At 41.7% G+C, this 20,657-nt stretch overlaps 1 protein-coding gene across 8 annotated transcripts in view; it reads right to left on the bottom strand.

Moving 5' to 3' along the window:
- Window positions 1-20,657, bottom strand: part of CUX1 (cut like homeobox 1) — a 273,385-nt gene that overhangs the window by 113,044 nt on the left and 139,684 nt on the right. For all 8 annotated transcript variants that reach the window (XM_030472171.1, XM_030472165.2, XM_030472166.2 and 5 more), the window contains exons 7-8: window positions 19,234-19,310; window positions 18,359-18,425 (exon numbers count right to left, since the gene is read on the bottom strand). In XM_030472171.1, coding sequence (XP_030328031.1) covers window positions 18,359-18,425; window positions 19,234-19,310 — 144 coding nt within the window. The remainder of the gene's footprint in view (window positions 1-18,358; window positions 18,426-19,233; window positions 19,311-20,657) is intronic.

Genomic DNA, 20,657 nt, shown 5'->3' with positions numbered 1-20,657 from the left:
ACCATCCTTCCTAAATGTAACCAACAGCTGTAGCGGAGAAAGGAGGTCAGACAATGCTGATCTACCTTTTGGATTTGCCTATTTTTTCGTGGAGCTATACTCCATTAACCAACGGCTCTTAGAGCCACAAATCCAGCATTTGCTTAATGAGCAGGTTCACATTGTTTAGACCTTTAGTGGCCAAACCCCATTCTCTGGTGATTCCCTGACCTCGGGAGGTATAAGGATAAGCCCATAACAACAGCAAGTGTCACCCCTCCACCTTGTTCCTCTCTCCCTCCTGCTGCAGCACCCACATTTCTGCTGGGGTGACACCCTCTGCCCAGCTCCCTGCTCCCACCTGCAAGACCTGGCGAGCCAGGACGATCTGTACCTGTCGAGCTGGACACACAGGCAGCGTGGGGACCTGCATACTGGGCTCTGTGCTTGATGGGACACCCCGGGAAGACACACCATTTGCAAAGATGCAGCTTCCCTGTCCTCAATTTATTGGGCTCAGTTGGGTACATACCTGGAGCATGAACTTGTACGCGGGCACAGAGTAGGGGAACTTCCCCTTCTTCCCTCAGTGGACAGTTTGTGCCATCAGTTCCGGCACTGTACGTGTAAAAGTTTTAAACTTTCCAAATAAAGCCTATCTAGTCTTGTGCTATTTTCTCGAGGCTTAGCTCCTTTTATGGCATTAAGTAGTAAATCAGTAATTCAGGGATCCTTACTTTGCTGCTGAAGTGTTATACAAACAGAGAGGATGGGGCCAGACTTCCTGGCCCCTCGCTGCACACAGCTCTGCCTCCTCCCCCCTGCCCAGCCTTCACTTGCAGGTTGTTGTAGTGCATCATCTTTCCAAGCCACGGGCTGAAGCATGAAACAAGAGTTTCTTAGATATTACACCAGAAATAAGACCAGCCCGCTGTCACACATGCAAAAAAAGGTGCAGGAGGGTCTGTTCTATATGGGCAGGATGCACGAATACATTGTAAAGCCCACAAATCTAATACAGGGACTATTTACCTTTAATTTGTTCCCAGAAATGGTCAATAATGAGGTCTTCCATGGGCCCTGGCCATGTAGCTTATTTTAGGGTATGTGATACAGCTAACCTTACTGCAGTACCAGTGCTGTGTAGGTAGATAATGCAAAGGGAATGGGAATTAACTAGGAAAAAAGTGTGTGCGGAAAGGTAAAAGAAGTTTAGTTAATACAGAAACAAAAAGTGTCAGGAGTAAAAGTATCCATTACCTCCCATATATTACACAGGAGGACTGTTAAAAACCAACCTGGGCGGGAGCCGGTGTGTGCCGGGCACGTCTCACCGCTGCCAGCCAAGTGCCTGGCACCGGGCCGCTGCATCGCTGACGACGAGGCAGTGACAAAAATCAATCCAGCGGGCAGCAAGACAAATAAGTCATCTGTATGACAGCTCAAATATGGTTTTGATCAATAATAGAAAATTAACTCGCACTCCTTTGCCAAGAAAATAGATTATTTAATCAGAGTACAGACAGATAGAGCTGTTACGTAATCAAAAATAGCTCGCTCTGCTATATTTAGCACTGTCTTGCAGTGAAGAGGGCAAAAGTACACCATTATCAGCTACAAGCCCTTGCTGAAATGGTTTTCTGATGAGTTAAGCTGGTCCGACATACTTAACATCAAGATGTTGTGTATTTAAAACTGCAACAAGTATGGCAGTATGAAAGCAATGAATAGGGAAAAGACAAGAAAGTCACTGCTGTCCTATGGATAGTTATCCAACAGGGTTAAAAAGATCAAGTCCCAGCTAAAACTTATACACCAGGGCATCTACAACAGTGATTTCTAACCTTTTTAACTTTGAGACTACCTGGAGTTTTCCATCAAAGGATGAAACAGTAGTATAGCACATTTACAGTTTATGACTGGTTGCTTTTCATGGTTATTTCTGTGATCTCTTAGCAATAACCAGTGGAATTGCAGGAATTTGCAGAACACACAGAAAATCACTGATCTAGACCATCGACACAGAGCTCACTTAATACTTCTGCAGCCTGACTGGCCACGCTGTGCGTAGCTAAGAGCCTTCCACCATTTCTGAATCCACAGTATCTTAATTAGAAGCTCAAAGAAATGTCTGTCCATGGAGAGTCCCCCAGATGTGAACACCACTGCCATCAACACGATCGTCTTTCCTTCCCTCCAGCTTACCCTCAAACAATAAACACTAGGGAAAAAGTGCAGTTGATGAAGTCGAGCACCTCTAGCTTGTATGGTTTAAACTACGGAAAAATTCAAGTAAGGCATCAGAAAAACCAACAGTTAAACCAAGGGCTGGTTTATAGTCTTCCACATTTTTAAATAAAAGTGAAAGAAACTCCCCTGTTCCTTGCTGGAACATGAATAAAAGAATGTTTAGTAGAATAGCCAGTGATTAACATTGGTAACTACCATTTCTTGCATTGTTTTAGGTACCAAAACCAACAAGCAACTATCCACTGGTATCTGCATCAGGTTTATAGAGCTGTTTCACGCAGGAAAGGCATCCGGCCACAGCAGCCTTCTGAGACACTGAATGCAAAGAAGTCATGGAAGATGATGATTCCGCAGGGCCAGGCCTTTAAGGTCTGTTTTTCCCTGGGATGTGCATTTTAGACATTCACAACATGCAGACAAAAAATTCTTAGTGATCATGGCATTTTAGAAAGATAGGAAAACAAACAGTACGTACTGAAATCAAAGACTGCTGCTTCAGTGCACAAATACCTTAAAGATCCCTCAAGTGTTTAGGAAAGTTAGAGGGGAAAGAAAGCACTATGCCCATTAAAATAATAATAATAAAAGATAATTATAGCTGGCTCCAAATGTTAACAATTTAATAGCTACAGAATCTAAAGTACTGTAAATGACTAATGCATGCAGCAACTGTATTCGCAACCGCGTACAAAACAAAGCCCTTAAAAGTAGATAGCTCTGGAAAAAAAGGGATAAACTGTTTTATAATATAAGCTCTGAAGCACATGACATTGAGAACGTCTCTGTATCCTCCTTTTGTGACTGGCAACAAGAACATCTCCTTGATTTGCTAAGATGATGAAAGACCACAATGCGCAATTTGGGAGCTCCAGATACCTGCATGATTAAGGACAACAATGTTGTATTTTTATCGATGTCCCATCTTTATCAGTGTTGTAGAAGGAGATGGCAGTGTTCAAGGCCAGGCTGGACAGAGCCTTGGGCAACATGGTTTAGTGTGATGTGTCCCTGCCCATGGCAGGGGGTTGGAACTAGATGATCTTAGGGTCCTTTCCAACTCAAACCATTCTATGATGAGTGAATTTCTTCTATCTGCACAAAAAGTCACAATATATTTTAAGGCAGTCACCCATATGTAAAGCCAAGGCAAGACTGCTGATTAATGTGACTACAAACTGGAGTAACTACCAAACTCTGCAGATTATTTACTATGTGCCTCTTTGTGTGCATATTTCTTGCCAGCAATATTCAAAACCACAACTTTAATCTTTACCCCCTTGCTGTGACTACAGTCCTACTTTTAATAAACTATCAGCATTTCCCCCAAATAATTAATGAAATAGGAGCACAGAAATCAATCCATTCACCCATGTCTTGTAAACAAATACTAATGTGCTGTTTATTTTATTCAACTAAAAGAGGCTTATGTACACAGAACTGAGGAGCCCCCAGTCATGGGTTCAAGTTGCTTGTTAAAAAAGGGCTTTTCTGCCTCAAACTGTGCACGATGCAGTGAAGACCAGAGCACCAGAGGGTGGGCCCCATCGGCAGGACAGCCTGAGCCTGGAGTGAGAACACGGAAACATTTCCTTCTGCAAACATGCCCACATGGAGACCATCACTTATCTTCCTAAACAAACAGCAGCACAGGTCACTCCTTCCTGCCCCCGGGTAGGCACTTCCCACTGCCACCGGATAATGAACAATGTTCTTCAAGCTCGGTGGCAGGGGCTCTGGACACCTATTTATCAAGCAGGGACTGAAAGGAGAAGTCATAGATAGCAGCAGCCTTCTGGCCCTCATTTCCTTTGTAGATGATCTGCTGTTGAGCTAAACCCAGCAGCTTTGTTAGCTAAAACTTACAGTATATTTTCTATTAGCAAAGCCAGAAATTCTGTTGAGTAATGCTTTCATTCAATTTGCTCATGATGCTCTCTGTTGATGAATGCATCTGATTTCATGTAAATGTGATTAAATAAATCAGACAATGCTAGGTTGTTATCAGTCTCAAGAGGTTCTAGCTCGAGATGGAAAATACTTGCCCTAATAAGCACAACTTGAACTAAACCTTGTGCTTTCTAGATTTTCATTACCTTCTTAACCTCAAAACCCCTCTGGTTGCCTCCTCAGTTTTGTTAACATGGGTCTAGTATGAGAATTACAGATTTTGCATAAACTGCCACAAATTCAAAGGCTTTTGTAGAATGTGAGGACTGAAGAGGAAGGGATGAGAAATGAAACGGACGAATAAAGATGGAAAAATTCCTGCAAAGTATCTTGACTTATTTGGAGCTCACAGCTCTTGGCACACAGAGGGATCAGGTAGCAGGGAACTGAGCGCCGTGGCTGACATTTTTAGATACCAGAAATCAAAAGGAACAACTCTGAAATCCAGGCCATTTATAATCAGTTGTCTACACATGATGTTACAGGTCTAATCTGAAGTAGTCCAAGTGTTAAATCTTCATCTGCTGTGCAGAAGTTCACGTTACACCATTCTCTTCGAGAAAGAAAAGAACATCAGCCAAAGAATACAGTGATCCAACGCCATGTATCCTTGTGAAATAAAAAAGACTTTATAAAAAAAGATATCAGTTGAAAAGCAGCATGATTAAGAAAAGGAACTGTGTCCGCAAGTAGCAATGCCACCCCCTTCTGTTGTTCCCCCCCCAAACTCTCATTCTGGAACTACTAAAATGACTCCTGTAGATGACACGGTTATCACCTCCAACACAACTATCCGACAGAAATTGGTTTCTAGCTTCCAGGTACTAGGGAATGATATGCAAAGGACAGGACTGTTTTTCCTGACAGTCACTTACTCTCCATGAAATTAGCTTCAGATAGACCACGAAAACCTCCTCTTCCCTTCTACAACAGATTGTCAGTCGCTTTGTCTTCATGTTAGGTGCACCTTTGGACAGGAGGCATGAATTTTACCCCTATATAATAAGCTCCCCGTCCTCTCCTCCTGGAGCCCTTTGGCACAGGGTGAAGGATCTCCCAGCCTACGCACTTCTGTGATGAAACACATGTGGAGCTGCAGTCCAGGGATGGAGCTCTTCCTGCCCTAGGAACAACTGCTGCCATTAACGCAGTGCTGAGTTTGCACTTAACTAAGAGATTAAGGCTCATCCATACCCTGAAAGGGGCTTTGTTGCAAACAAATTTTGCATATGAAATGGCAGACAATGAACCAGCTGAATGCTGAGAGAGAAGTGTTGGTATCTTCAGCAAGTTAGGGACAACGCTGAACAACTTAGCTTTAAGTAGAACATTATTTTCTCTGATATCATTCACAGAAGCTGCTGTTTAATTAAAACTAAGCTGCTTAAGCCACTGAACTGGCAAACAGCTCTACCAAATGACTTGTCAGTCGTTAGCATTCAAATAGCAGGAGGTGTTTGTTGTCACACTCAGATGGCAAGCTGCAATGCTAATACTGCACATTTCCCTACTGGCTCCACAAATCCAAACTCAGGACTGTGAAGTTATTAGAAGTGCTACTGTATGTTACTGAGGAATACTTTCTTACCATCATCTTCAGAGACACCTATATTACGCACTCTGCTGCAATTAAATTATTTCAACTTCTGCCCTGGAAATGTAAGCCATTCCAGTCATTTACTTGCATTTTTAAAAGTAGAACTTGTATTAATTCTTGCTTTGAGCCCCAAGTTTAAGCAAGTCCAGACAAAGCCTCCTGATTCAGATCCTGTATTTCTCAACATCAACATCTGTAATTGAAAATCTTGGGGCAGTAACAGGAAAAGATCACTCCAGCCATGCAGGCAAGCTTCAAAGCCAGGTGAGCATCACTGAAAGCCTCAATGTCAAGACACTCTAGAAGCCCTCCTTGCTTGCTTATCACTAGGATTTGGGTCAAGACAAGGAGCATGAGGCAGAGGCATCTCTGGAATTCAGGTTGGGAGACTCTGCCTCTTGCTCCTCTGCAGCCTTCGTTTGCTTCTCCCAAATGGGAAGGACAGTGGCGAGGAACTGGAAACAGTTAAACACACTGAATTTGTTGATCCTTTTACTTCCTGTGAGTCATGCTCCTCAACTCTACCACTATGCATATAAAAATGTGTTACAACTCATTAAATAAATATTTCCACTTTGGCTCAGTGAAAGCAGAAGACTCCCACACTAAAGCACCACGCAGGTAAAACAATGAAAAACGCTGTAATGATTAAAGTTGCCCCTTCCAGTGAGTGCCCCTGCTATGGGGCAGTCAGTGGTAACACAGCATTACTACTATGACTGATGCTGAATGCATCCTTTTTCCTTTGGTGTGGTGTCCAGGAAAGAAGACTATTTCCATTCATCGCAGAATGACCTAATGGATGGCACTGTTCAAATGAATGGTCAGCAAATGCATTTTATGTGCTTCTATTTATGTACATTTATTTTTACAGGCTACAATGCAAGCATCAGAACAGCACTTCCACTTTTCTATCCAAGGACTGAAAGACTATCCACATTAATAAAGTCTTGCCTTACCCCATGTGCCCTTTCTCCATATGGCAAAACTGAGTCATCAGCCTTGTTTTAGGTAGCGTGCTTGACACAACAAAAATAAGATGTAGCGCTAATTACAAGCACAGTCCATGAAAACAGGAGAGTCTTTTACATTAGACAGACTTAAACTAAATTTTCTATCAAAATGCAGTGCTTTTTCATAGAAGTTAAGTTAATAGATGCCTAGATCTACTGAATGAAACGATGGGATCTCTGCATTTAGTAACAAGCCTTGAAAACTTTAATCTCATGAGTCAGTAATAACAGTGGAGGAAGTAAAGACAATCTTGAGTCTATAATCAATAAGACAAGCTGCTTAAAGGACTTCATCTGAAACAAATGTGTAAATGTCTCACCAAAGCAGAGATGCTGATTTATGATTAAAAAGTGTAAATGTACTTCTGTGGTACCAGTCAAGAACAACTTGCATTTCTCATTCGCAAGGGCTCAAGGCAAATGGGTTAACATCACCAGAGTACAAACTCCTCGCTAAGTCTTTCTCTGGAATGCCATTAACACCTCTGCATGTTCCATGTCCCATCTAATTCTCTCTTGCTTACACCAGTCCTATCACAATTTAAACATATCAGACTCCTTCTCCATTATCAAAGTTAAACCTACAAATGCTGCAGTTTTCTCTAGACAAAATCCTGCCAAGATCCCTGACAAGGCCAGTCCTGGCTGTGATGTGCTCTGCTACCGAAAAGAACCAGCTATGAAAAACCCAGCGCCTACACAGCCAGACTTTAAAGGATTTTGAGAGCAATATTCCTCCAGATAATACATGAGGACTGGTACTGTTAATAAGTAAAGGGATGATTTAGAAAAGCTGATGAACAGCAGCACTAACTGCAGCAAAGCAGAGCTGTTTTTATCAAGATTGCAGAAGAATAAAAAGTCCAGACACTAACCCAAGGTAGGTGAATAAGCAGCTTTATGATAGATGAAATTCAACGTTGACAAACATGCGCTAATGCCCTGAAGAGTCATAACCAGGACTACTTATCCACACTGCTGGGCTCAACACTTCTCACCAGGCAAACAGAGTGATGGACTGGTAAGAACATCCACACCCAGTTAAGATCATATTCCAAACAGAGCAAAATCCCCTCAGATTGATTATCCATGATTCCTGGCATAAGCAACCAAATGATACAATCTGGAAGAACATTCCTGTTGCAAATTAATTTACAATGACGAATTACAGAGCTAATTTAATTTCCCCCCCTTTTTGGACAGCTATCCTACCAGCATGGGCCATTATCAGTGATCAGACAGTGGACAAGACAGTGTTATTTTATCCACTACAGAATAACAGCACCACCATTGAGCAAATAGCCTCAAAAATTCCCATTATTAGCAAAAGAGGGAAAATATATCATAGATAATTTGGGAGTCAAATTCCAAGTTATTCTGACACTCCTTCCAGTGCCGGAGTATCTGGAATCTTTCCTGCCATGTCGGTATTAATCTACAGGGAAATTAACTGCTACACAGTCGGTAATGTAGGGGTTAATTCCGACTGCTGTCGAATGCCCCAAGTCTGTGCTCTGTTCATCAGAGCATTAAATCTGAAAGCTCCAGAGAGTAGTGCAGCCGTGCTGCAAGGGCTATGTTATAAAGTTCTGCATTAAAAATTCATATCGTAGGCTTGCCACAGTACTCTGCTCTGGCTGAAAGGAGAGCTGGCGGGGAAATATTAGACACCCCACTGTCTTTCTGGCAATTGGAGACATTCCTCAACAAACAGCACCTCAGGAAGGGAATGAAAGGGCAAACAAACCGTGAAACAAATCAATGAGTTCAATTATCTCTCTCTCTCTCAGAAAGGAAACTTTTCATTTTTAAGGCTGTTTCATGAAATCTTTTAATGACGGCCCTGAACAAGGATGCTGGGCACTCTGGCTGCAAACCCAGCTGCTTGGCAGTGCTCTGTGCTTGTTCTACACAAGACAGAGATTCCCAAACATAGAGAGTGGAAACACAGAGCAGGGTACAGGAACCCCTCTGCAGAACAACTCCAGTTAGCCTTTACATTCCCATGACCACGCGGGATAGCAGGCTGTAGAAATTGTTCCTGCTTTCCCTGAAGTATCTCCAGCAAAGAGTGGATTTAGATTTATTAAGCCGGTTAGTTACTCCCTGGTTAAGTTATGCACCCCTCACTACTGGTTAAGGCTGTGTGCATTTCACAGCAATTTATGGCAACCCAACTGGTAGACGACACAGTTCACAACGATGGAATGGGTGTTACATTTTCATGAAAGCCATATGTGCCCCTAAGGTTATCTGCCCGCTGTAACCACTGTATTCAGGCAGGTTAATAATCCACATACCACAAATGGGGAAACACACAGGAAATGAAACATCAGTAAATACAATTTCTTGAGCAAACCTTGCAAAGAAAGTCTCCCGTTTCACAATCCTCCCCTGCCACTCTGCTTAGCACCAACTGTAATAGAAAGATTCACTTTTCTTAGTGATGAGTTCTGAATCAAAGGAGGGAAAAGGAAGAAAATGTAAGCCACTGGACAAAAGTTGCTGTGGCACTCCCTCTATGTTTTTTTCATATCTATATATATGTGTGTGAATATATGTGCTTGTTAGTATAGTTGGAAACCAGCCTGACTTCATCCCAGCAATCCAGGTTATGAGTGGTTCGACTGCAGGAGTTCATCCAGGAGGAGGTGTAGGAGGGCAGGTTTATCATCCAGCAGTGCAGTCCACAGGGAACTGAAGAGATTTATGCCTGGTAGCCAGCACAAAACAAATCAAGTCCAGACTAGCCTAAAACCCCTCACAAATAAAAAACTGTATTGGGGGCACGAGAAAAAATACACTGTTCAGTTGGTAGTTCATTAGTTTGAGGGAAGGAATGAAGACAGGCTGTATAGTTGGTGATCACAAGTAACGAAAGATCACCTATTACAAGGCACTGAAAAGCTGCTGCAGAAGATTGGTAACTCTAAGGCAGTGCTTCACTCAAATTTGATTTTTGTGCAAAATCTGTTATTAACAGGCATTTAAAACTTGCAAGCAAGATTCAATCAGCTAGGGTTTATTCTGGGCACTAAGAAGCTGTATCTAAGCAAAATAAGGGAACGAGGAGTCCTTTCTTCTAGCCAGTGATTTGAATGCTTAGCTTTGATCGTTGCTGTAAAACACTGATCACCGTCCACATCCCTCATCAATCTCCCTGTGACTCAGTTTCTCAATCTGTTACAGAAATGGGAGGCAAGGCTGGCACAGGCACAGAATCACAGCCTTGGCCATGATCTGCTCCTGCAGACATACACCAGATAAATGTTAAGGGTTAATGATATCAGGCTTACAGGATTGTAAATGCATTTGTTTGTCTAAAGCTTTACATGAATGCTAATGAAGTTATTAACAGGCCTGCATGTTGTCTACTGTTTTTCTTGGGTTTAGTGCCTGCACGATCCTGCCTTGCCCCTTCTGCTCCATGAGCCGGCCAACATCCTTCTTTCCCAAATCCCTGACTTAGTGCCCAATCCTGTTTCCCAGTTCCTTATGTTTGGGATTCTCAGTTTCTTATTCAAAGATATTCTTTTTAAAAACTTACTCAGTGAAGCATATTTTTTTAAGAATGTAATCAAGATAAGGAGATTCAATTTCATCACATGAGATACTGTCTGTGACACAAAACTGCAATCCCACATGGCATTATTGTCCTGAGTAACATGAACACCCCAAACTTCCCAACATCAGCAGTACTAATGGATAATACAAACTAGGAATACTTTTTACTTTTAAAGCCACTATGAAGAGGACAATGTCCCTGTTTCTGTAGTAAGGTGGCTTATAGCTGTGGCATGACAGCAACATTTTAAGGCAGGGATGGGATCAGACATACTTAGGTATACAATTCAGTGAGATGCTGAAAACGTGTCTAATGAGGAAACAGGACAGGGATACTTTCCTAAAGGTTGTGCCAGACAGAGCCAGTGCCAGCGATGGCACACACCTTCCTGTTCTTGGAATAGGCAAACAAAAAAATCACACTGGATGAGTATGAGAGTGGGTCCGCCAGCTCCCACAGCAAACGTGTGCCTTTCCAAAGGGAAAGAGGGCAAAGGCAAAAGAAAGAGACCATTTTTCAGGATACAGAGTTTTAGCGCTCGGGATCTCACAAAGCTTCCTGAACTTCCGTTCCTCTTCAGGAGAGCCATCTCTGTCCATTAAATGAGGGAGCACAACACACTTTGTGACTCATTTTTTTTGCCTGCACTGTCATCGCGTGGGAGTGGGAAAAGCAGCTGGAATCCATCTATAGAGCACAAGGAGAGTCTCAAGTAAATGCCAGTAAAGAAAGCCTACACAGTAAGTGTGCAGCTAGGTAGGGATGACTACTGCAATAAGTGCCAGCTCCACTTAGAGCCTGATGGAGAGCTTTGCTTTGTGACTGGAAATAGGTATCTCTGTGTACTATAAACGGCAGCTCCCAATGAAAAGAGATGAACCGTTTCTGATGATTCAAGATTTATCCCGATTGTCTTCCTCATGATCCCAGCCCAGCAGGGGCTGTGCTGAAGGAGCCACAGCAGCACCATGTGCCCTCCCTGCTCTCTAACACAAGGCCTCACAAGGAAGTGGTGCTGTACCAAAATAATTCTGTTGATTTGCTACTTTGCATTCAAAAAAATGAGACTATTATAACGTGTAGACGTACATGAAAGGGCTGCCTGAAAACCAAGCTCAGCTGACTGGGACACCTTGTCCACACTCGGAGCAGATGTGCCTCTGCAAGAAGGATGCTCCTTCCCTGTAACATGCTCCTCTTCTTCCTCACAAAGCCCTCGCAGGCACCTTAGAGAGTTCAGCTCTTCCAGATAAAACGAGCTACCACGGCAAGATGGCTCACAAAACTGGACTGCCCTGTTGTTGGACTCGCAGGGAAAGGCAATTCCTGCTGGCAGGCTGGGACTGCAGGAACATGCTTGTGGTCCCTCTGCTCAGTGGATTAAGGCAGCCTGCAATAGCCTGAGGAGGTCTGGCTCCAGTGAGAGCAAGTGGGAACAGACAGGAGCGGGATGCTTCTGCCCCCTGTGATTTCACACAGACCCACACACCGAGGACCCTGCAGCCTCTTCCATGCAGTTTCATGCCTGGGAAGGAGCTGTGGTTGCAGCTGTGGTCAGGATGGCCGACAGCATGGTTGCCACAGCAGCATAAGAGCCTTTAATACAGCACTTTGCATTTATTTAAAGGTTTCCATCTAAAGATCTTATGTCAACCCAAGGTTACGGATAACAGGGTGATGACGAGAATATGTTGGAATACCCTAAGGCTATTTTTTTTTCTACTCTGGGCTCTTAAATAACACCAGCTTTTAAGCTATACTACAAAAAGGAACTGCACAGTCTCACCTGAGGTTAAAAACCAAAAATATCCTGAAAGGAGCTAGGGCACTTCCGTCACAAAGTTACCTGAACTAATTGCAAGCAGTACAAGTCTAACAAAAGAGACAACAGAGCCCAGCTCTAGCACTAAGACCTACAAACTCTAAATGCTCCATTTACATGGAGTTGTCAGAAATGAACCCTTAGAAATAAATAATTAAAAAAAAATGGTTTGTGGTTTATGATCCTCATGTCTGCATATTTCTCGGCTCCAGACAAGACCAGACTTGTTTTCTTTGAGCATTATACTGATGCCTCAGTTTCCCTACCCAGAAGTAGACTAATGTGACAACATTTCACAGCAAGCACTCAGCATTTCACAAAGACAAGGGTTTTACAGTAACGCTGCATTTCAGTCCCCACATCATACTACCCTTGAGCAGAAATTTGACAGAACAGGTTGGTTTTGCACATGAGCTTTCAAGCCCTATTTCACACAAGGGCTTTAGATCAAAATAAGCAGCAGATCTCCAAAGTATTTTCATTCATCTTCATTTGTAAGTTTTTAAGCAAATTATTAATGTTACAGAGTGACTTTCAGCCTGTTGACTTTTGAATAAGGCACAGCCACAACTCTTAACACATGTCTCATATTGTAAAATGCAGAGAGAGTTTTTGGTAAGACTAAGAAATTTAAGAACAGAAAAAACTGTAACAGACAAGGCTTATGAAGTTCTCCACCTCCTGTTTTTAGGGAAATGACTTTAAATACAGCAATGATTCCAGGGACCAGCATTAGAAGTTAATGACTCATCAAAAGAACAGGAAATAGGAAACTTTAAGACCTTAAAGGCACAGCAAATAGAAGCTATTTCATGTCATGTACAACACAACCACCCTAACTACAGTATTTCATGCTCAATGGGGGGAAGCAGCGTTTGAGACCATCTATCACAGTAATTATGTGATGCTGGAGGGAGCATGACTTTATTTTTTATTCAGTTTGACCCTGAGCACCGTCAAAATGGAAAACTCCAAACATTTGAGAAGTGATATATTGGTACCAGGCAGCACTTCAATGGGAAAGATTTGTTAAAAAAAAAATAAATTAGAGTAAATAATTCATAGGTCAAATTCAATTCTCACTCTAGATTGGGAATTATTCCCCTGAAGTCCAAGTTAACTGAGATTTGCCCCAATGTAACAGAAGATTTCACATGAATACTTGAACTCCAATTCCATCATAGAACTTCAGGCAGAAATTCTTCATGAATTCTGTAAAACTACTGATCCCATGTCTTCAAGCCCAATCCGACACTCCTTCCACGCAGAAAGCCACATCTTTAGAACTTCATTCTACATTGAGATCTGGTCAATAATGAGTAAGAAAGAGAAGCACCCTTCAACCCAAACAGCCAAAAAACACAGGCATCCCCTGCTGTTACTGTATTTTTGGTGTATAATCCACAAAACCTCTTCCTTTCCCCACACTGGAGCCTGGAGTGCCTCATGCCTGCATGCAGGTAAGCCAAGGAGCTGTGTTCCTCCTGCTGTCCCTCCCTCCCTGCCACCATCGCCTGCCTCTGCCCCAGCACTCTCCATCTGTCACCCACCTCTGTGCAGATTACTTGAGGATTTATTTTCAAGCAGGATATAGGGATGAAAATAGGCATTACTTTGTCCTCCCACTCCTGAGCTTCTACCTATTTGTTTCATTAACTTCTTTTATATCGTGATGGTATCACGCTGTAAGCTTTTTAGGGCAGAGATGGCCTTTGTAAGAGATACATGCAGTGTCCATTCCAGCATCCCCAGCCTTGCTGACCAGGGTTTATAACCACTGCAAGAAAAGGAGTATTAAACACTAATATTGAAATCGTATGAGTCAAGTTTTCCCATTCAGGCCCTAAAACTATGGAAAAGTCCCCTTTATTGTAAAGCAGGGACAGCCAGCTCGCAGACCACACTTTCATCAACTGCTCTGTTCATTTCCAGATTCAGTTTTCATTAAAATGCAGCCCAGGATTAAAATAAGTCAGCGGGAGCTATACAGTGGGGTAATTTGCAATATTGCACCAGTGTACAGCCTTAATGATGTTACACGGCTGTGCCCTCCTGTGTCATCCTTAGCTGTGGTGCCAAAATAATGAGTCCAATCTAGGAAAGGACAACAATTCTCTGCTTCATATAGTGGAAGGCAAAATATTTTCCCTGCAAGTTATTGGAAGTAGTTGGTTTAGGATGACTACTTTGGTAAAGATGAACATCTCCACTGCATTTTGTGTGCAGAGACTACTTTTAGAACAAAAAATCATAGAGGTAACAAAACTGGTAGCAGAGCTGCTTTGACTGACAACCTTAACCTAAACAGTTTTTGCTTTGTGTTGTTTATGAAGGTTTTTTACTGCAGGAGGGGGGGGCAGTACCTAAAATCCTCACAAGACTACTTAACATTTCCCGGTGAAAATGTAGCATTTCAGTGAAATTCGATATTTTCTTTCATCAAAGGCAGGGAGCCTCAACCCACATGTTAACAGTAATGTAACAAGCCTACTGTATGTGCTACAACCGAAGATCCTTTTCCAATTAGAATTCATTTAGGTTGGGGAGAGAGGAGGGGTCGGAGTGAAGAGGTGGCTCTGGAATTGATCTAAAACTGGAATTCAAGCCTTCTGGCTGGGAGCATTAACCGCTCAGCTGGGAATCCCAAACACTTGCTTGGACTCCGCAGCGAACCAGAAGCAAAAGAGCAACGTTAGGAAGGAGCACATTTTGTCCCCGGAAAACTACGGAGATGCAAACAAGAATTGTTTCTTTTTCTACAGAGGAGAAAGAAAAAAAATGTCTGTTTCACTAGGGAAAAAAAAAAAGTACCCAATATCCCTTAATTTTCCCGAAACTCCAGCCTGAGTTTGCTTTCCAGTTCCACCTCCGATAGAATCTCCAGATCAAACTCATTAGTGTTGGTTAAATCCAGGTTTGCTGATAGAAACGTGTGGGACAGCAAACAAAGTCAGTATCAGGCCTCGAGAGTGGATGTGCCTCTTTAATTGAAAAAGGCAGAGTAATCATTCATTTATTTAACCCAGAGATGATTATAATCTGAAAACCTTGAAATCCTCTTACACAACAACTGTTTTGGCAAGCCCCTCTGTGTTCCAACAAATATTAAACTGTGCTTGCCATTTGTCTAAGGAATCTTGTATTAATAAACATGAAGAAGAACACTTTTACCTCCCACACTCAATGACAGAAAAAAACAAAGACCAGCTGTATTCATCAATGGATCCTTGTTCTGCACATAAAGGCTAATTACATTTTACTTCAAGCCTACACATGGAAAACTTTGCTGCTGCCATCTTGTCAAATTCAGCTTCTGATATTCCAGCTGACAGACTGCACTGACTGCACATAATAAACTTCTTCTTGTCATTAACACCTTCAGCCCCTGCACGCGGGGTACCGGCGGGATGCTGGGGCCAGGGAAGGGCAGGGGCAGCACCTCTGCTCCTGCTGCACGCACGGTACCTGCTCGCTGGCAAAGGGAAGGGGGAGTTTTATACACTGGGATGACAGAAGCTGATTTGACTGAAGATTTTAACTTCAGCAGCTGCTCCCATTTGAAGATCCTTGCTAGCATCAAGCTCGGATGGTCCCTCTGTACCTCACACTTTGCACGTACTTTGAGCAGGACATTTGAAAAGATCAACAAACACGTTGACATAATGATTTCCAACCTTAAGATCACAACAGCCAGTCGCCAGGACAAAATCCAGACCCCTTAACGCTGATATGAAGCCTATTTGCTGTGTATTTCTTTCGCTTCTATTTTTTGTTGTTTGAAAGATTTTCAAAGTTACCAACAGCTGAAAGACAGCTTTATTCCAAAACTGAAAATCTTAAAAGCACTGTTAGCTTTAAAAAATTGACAATTATCTTTTTTTTTCCCTGAAGGCACTCCAATTCATCTGCATCAAATAAGCGTCTGTAAATCCAACAATTCTGGCCTAAGATAAAAATCACATGTTTTTAAAACAGAAAATTAAAATTGGCAATACAAGTAGCTTTTCAGACTCAGATCAAAAGAGGATTTCTTTGTAGAAAAGAATCAAACTGTCTTTCACCATTTTTATTGGTGTTTTTTCAGCGTTTCTCCCAGCTTTTACAATTAAAATAGATGACTCAATTTCACTGTCTACATTCAGTTCCCTTTTCATGTTTTTCTAGATTTCCATATTGCAAAATCTAGGCTACAAACTCCACAGATGACTCTTGTTATGCAAGAACTATTCCTGCCATAAATATCCAAAACAATGATAAAATATTTCTTCTGTTATTAGGTCCTACAAGTTTGTTTTCAGAGCACATTAGTCTGGGAGATAAAGTACATGCTTAATGTCTGCTTCAGGATTCAGCTCCACGATCGCTGTATTCTAGACCCAGCCTTCATAATTGTTCTGCTACAGAACACAATAAGCTTCTTGTTACTGCAGATGCTACTAATTTTATGTCATTCTTCATATATTAGATAAGAATCATATTCAAGATCATATGTGAATCTGACACAATGAAACACATTAGAAATGCAAACAAACATTTTAGAGTCAATTTTTTTGCTCGGTATAAGAGAAACTACAGTATTCAGGGCCACAGTATTAAAAAATGCAGCACTCTGCAAATAAAAACATTAAAAAGGGTGAAGGGTTATTAGCTTCAGTGCCTACAACCACTGAGCCCTGATCTCTGACTGTTCCCATAGAAGTGACTGCAAGACACAATAACAGCAACAGAGCTGCCAGCATCAGTTACGTGCAGGAAAAAAAATACAGGCGATCTGCAGTAATTTAAGGCTCTATCAGAAACATCATTAGGATGTGTCTGTTAGAGAAGGAAGAAATCAATGAGGGAACAAAAATACTTCTGAGCCCTTTATACGGAACTCAAAGGAAACCGGACTTAGAGAGCAAACCCCAAATTTACCTAAAAGATTTTCTTGAATCATGTAAAAGGTGTTTTGACTCCAAGTGCTGATTCTTAACTACTCTGGACTGAAATTTGTAAGCTCCAAGTTCTCCATGTACTCAGTGGGGAATCGGATCCTCAATACTCACAGAACCATATGCTAAGGAATTAAAACTTGTTGCCAAATTGACTAGCTTTGAAAAACCTGTATTATCTAGACTGCCATGAGCCACACCAGAAAGCACCTACCTACAGGCTACACCAAGACCATGCGATTCCTTCCATCAAGCCTAGGCTATGGTCTCTCTTGCCCCAATACAGAGACTGCCAACGGCCTTCTCTTAACCATATACCCTGTACCAGAATGGGGGGTAAGGGCAGGAGTAAGGGTTTTCCTCTCTGTTCACCCCATCACCAGCCTACTTGGAAGTGGGGGTGAAGCTGGGGCTTTGCAGGATGTGGGCAGTGGGCACAGGGACGTGATGTGCGTCTTCCAACCCTTGCCCTTACAGCAAGCCAAAGGACACCCATCTGAAATGGCTTCTTCTTTCCCATCCCATTTCCAGACACAGAAATTACTCTTTGGGCTTAATACTGCTGATCACGAGAATTCCTTCTCATTACAAAGTTCCTTAAATATGAAGGGTTCAAAGAAAAACAGCAGAAGACTGTCTCTCTTTTGTTGTTTCCTGCACTGATTGTTAAAAAACCAGGGGATAATTGGAAACAGTAGCCATTAAGAAGACAGGGATATATATTTTTGAGGCTACCTTCATGTTCTGCTTGAAAACAAGAAAATCCCACAATAAAATGCTACTCTGTAATTTGGGGTGAATTTGAGAGAGTGATGACTGCTACCCCAAAAGCAGAAAGAAGGAGGGTGCCTAACAGCGAAGAAGAAATCCTTTACTAAACTAAGTTTTCTTTTCACCAAGATTGGAAGATCACAGGAAATATCTTATTTCTGAAACTGCCCTATTTCTAAATAAAACATAAGAAATACATAGTATCAGAGGTACACAGTATATATTATACATGAGAGATGCAGCACCTGAGAATGAAACCAGGAATGCAGGAGCATGTGTGCCAGGAAAAGCGTCTTGTTGGGTGGAAGAAAATATGAAAACTAATAATCTCTCTATAGGAGGCCAAATTATGACCATGTTTTCCAACAACTTTGGACTCCTGAACCTCTTCCATTTTGTCTGTCTCCAGCAGACAGACGCAAAACAAAAAAGCAGTGATACCCTGAAGGAAGACATAGAAAGAAAACAGTGAATTCTTACTTTGCAGTAGTTTCTTCATCGTATTTTGTTTTCAGATCAAATAGTTCTGTTCTGGTTTTTTCCAAGGCTAAAAGGCATAAACATGAAGCATTACAGCACTGTGACAGCAGTGAAAAGCAAAAAGACTACTCTCATTTTCTTTTATTCAGCCACAAATAAAGCTGTATACACCTCCTGATGAAAAATACTTTGCTTTATCTTCTACCTAGGCAAACCGTTATGACTTAGAAAAAACACAGATTTGATTTTTTCACAATTTCTCAAGGTATGTCTTTTACACTGCAAATTTTCCAGTTTCTGTTTAACAAAGCTGGATATTATTAATTTCTATTAAGCTGGCTAAACTGCTTATTCATTTGAAATATTTACTGCAGTAATTCACGTAATACAATTTCTTGTGTTCTCATATGAAACAACACAAAACGCGTCCAGACCTGGAATCTCTAAGTATGCAGAGATGAATACTAATGGTAAGCAAGTCGTAGCAATAGGCAAGACATGCTGGTAGAAACTAGGTTTGTGCTGAATCCAGATCACTACACGTATTTATCATAGTTCAGAAATGTGTGAAACCAGAGCAAAACACAACATGGATGAGAAGTTCCATGGTCTGATCTAATTGCAGTGATGCTCTAACACTTTACTTGCCTCATGCTTGGCCCTGTCCACTGTATTTACCAATAGACCGGCTGCAACACAAGCACTGACTTAAGGTGTGAAGCCCCAAAGAATGTCCAATGCACAAAGTATGTTTAAGCTGTGTTGGATCTTTGCACTTCCAAGAGCTGGTTCACACAGTCTTGATACGTTTCATGATCTCTATCCTCCCACCTCCAGTCTAATCACTGCTAGAGGTCAGAAAAGTGATGCCAAACCTGTTTGCAAAGCTTGAACTTTGTGTTCGGCTTCTTCCAGCTTCGAGGCTGTCGACATCTGTGTCTCCTGTAATTTTCTATAAAGGGAAGAGAAGAGGTGAGAACGGAGCTCATAATCATGTTAAACAACTTATCTGTATTTTGCAAATTTGGAAGATAGAGTGATTAAATGTCTCAACTGTCATCAGACAACTGCCAACACCACACAGACTACAAGGTGCTTCAACAGGACCCATAAATCATGTCACGCTGTGATACTGTTCATACTTTGCAGTCCCACTTATTAAAATTTTAACAGTGTAGCCACCTCATAACATAAGCTGTGAACATTATACAAGAGTTGACTGCTGTATAAATGACAACTTTAGTGGAAGGTTTTCTTGAGCATAATTTGTTTTGGAAATGTCACACACATTGAGAAAATTGTCACCAGGCACCCTCTGTTGTACGAAGTTAGTACAAGAAGAATGATACATTTCCATCTCACTGTCATAATGAAGAAATTTGTTGCCATAACTGATATAGCGAATAGATGCAGCAGCTGCTTCATCAGAGCTCTAATGGATGCCAAATGCAGTAATATTATTAGCTACTCTTTAAGAGAACACATATTTCAAAACAAATCTCACACTGCTATTTTCCATATAACATGAGCAAACCTTTAATATGCCCCCATTTTTTATGTCTACAGGCAATATTTTCTTGTTTGTGTCAGTTATACACGTCCCAACATCATCTGGCCATACAGTCACTACACTCCTTGCTATAGGCTGACTGCAGGCGTTAGAAAACTCATCTCTGAAAGGGCTGCTCCGGCATCTCCCACGAGTTGCTGCTTTTTATGACATTGCTTTTAAGGTATTCTGCAGATTTCCGAATGGGGGAAGGGCTTATGAAACTACCAGCATCCTACTTGCACTCCATAGGGTGCATAAATTTATTCTCCAACACTGCTGACCAGGTTAGTAACTATTTATAGCCAGAAACATGCGTCAGTTCCCTTCATACCAAATTATATGTTTGAGAACTTAAAACCTCTCTTATACACTTTTACTTGCATTCCATGACCTGCCATTTTGTTTTATTTCCAAGCATACCTAAATTGCACTTGTTAAAGCCACTGCTTACACAGTACTTACTGAAAAGTAACCGCAGATATTGATGGATTAAATAAAGCTTTGCATTCACCGATAGATTCTTCCTAGTCAGACCTGAATTGAAACAACCAACCCACCAACTAAAGAGCTCATGTAAACTGAAAGGCTTCCACACTAAGTTGAACATATTATAGCTGCAGTGTTATTGTTCCATGGGAGAAATGAATTCTTAAGGCAGGGAATGCAGCCTAAAAAATCCCTCAAGACCCTTGGTCTTGTCCTGCTGATTTGTTTGCTCACTGACCTACGAGACTCAAACATTTCCTG

Source organism: Strigops habroptila (genome assembly GCF_004027225.2).
Source record: "Strigops habroptila isolate Jane chromosome 13 unlocalized genomic scaffold, bStrHab1.2.pri S16, whole genome shotgun sequence".
NCBI lineage: Eukaryota > Metazoa > Chordata > Aves > Psittaciformes > Psittacidae > Strigops > Strigops habroptila.
The sequence above is the reverse complement of the archived record's forward strand: the minus strand, read 5'-3'. Positions and strand labels throughout refer to the sequence as shown.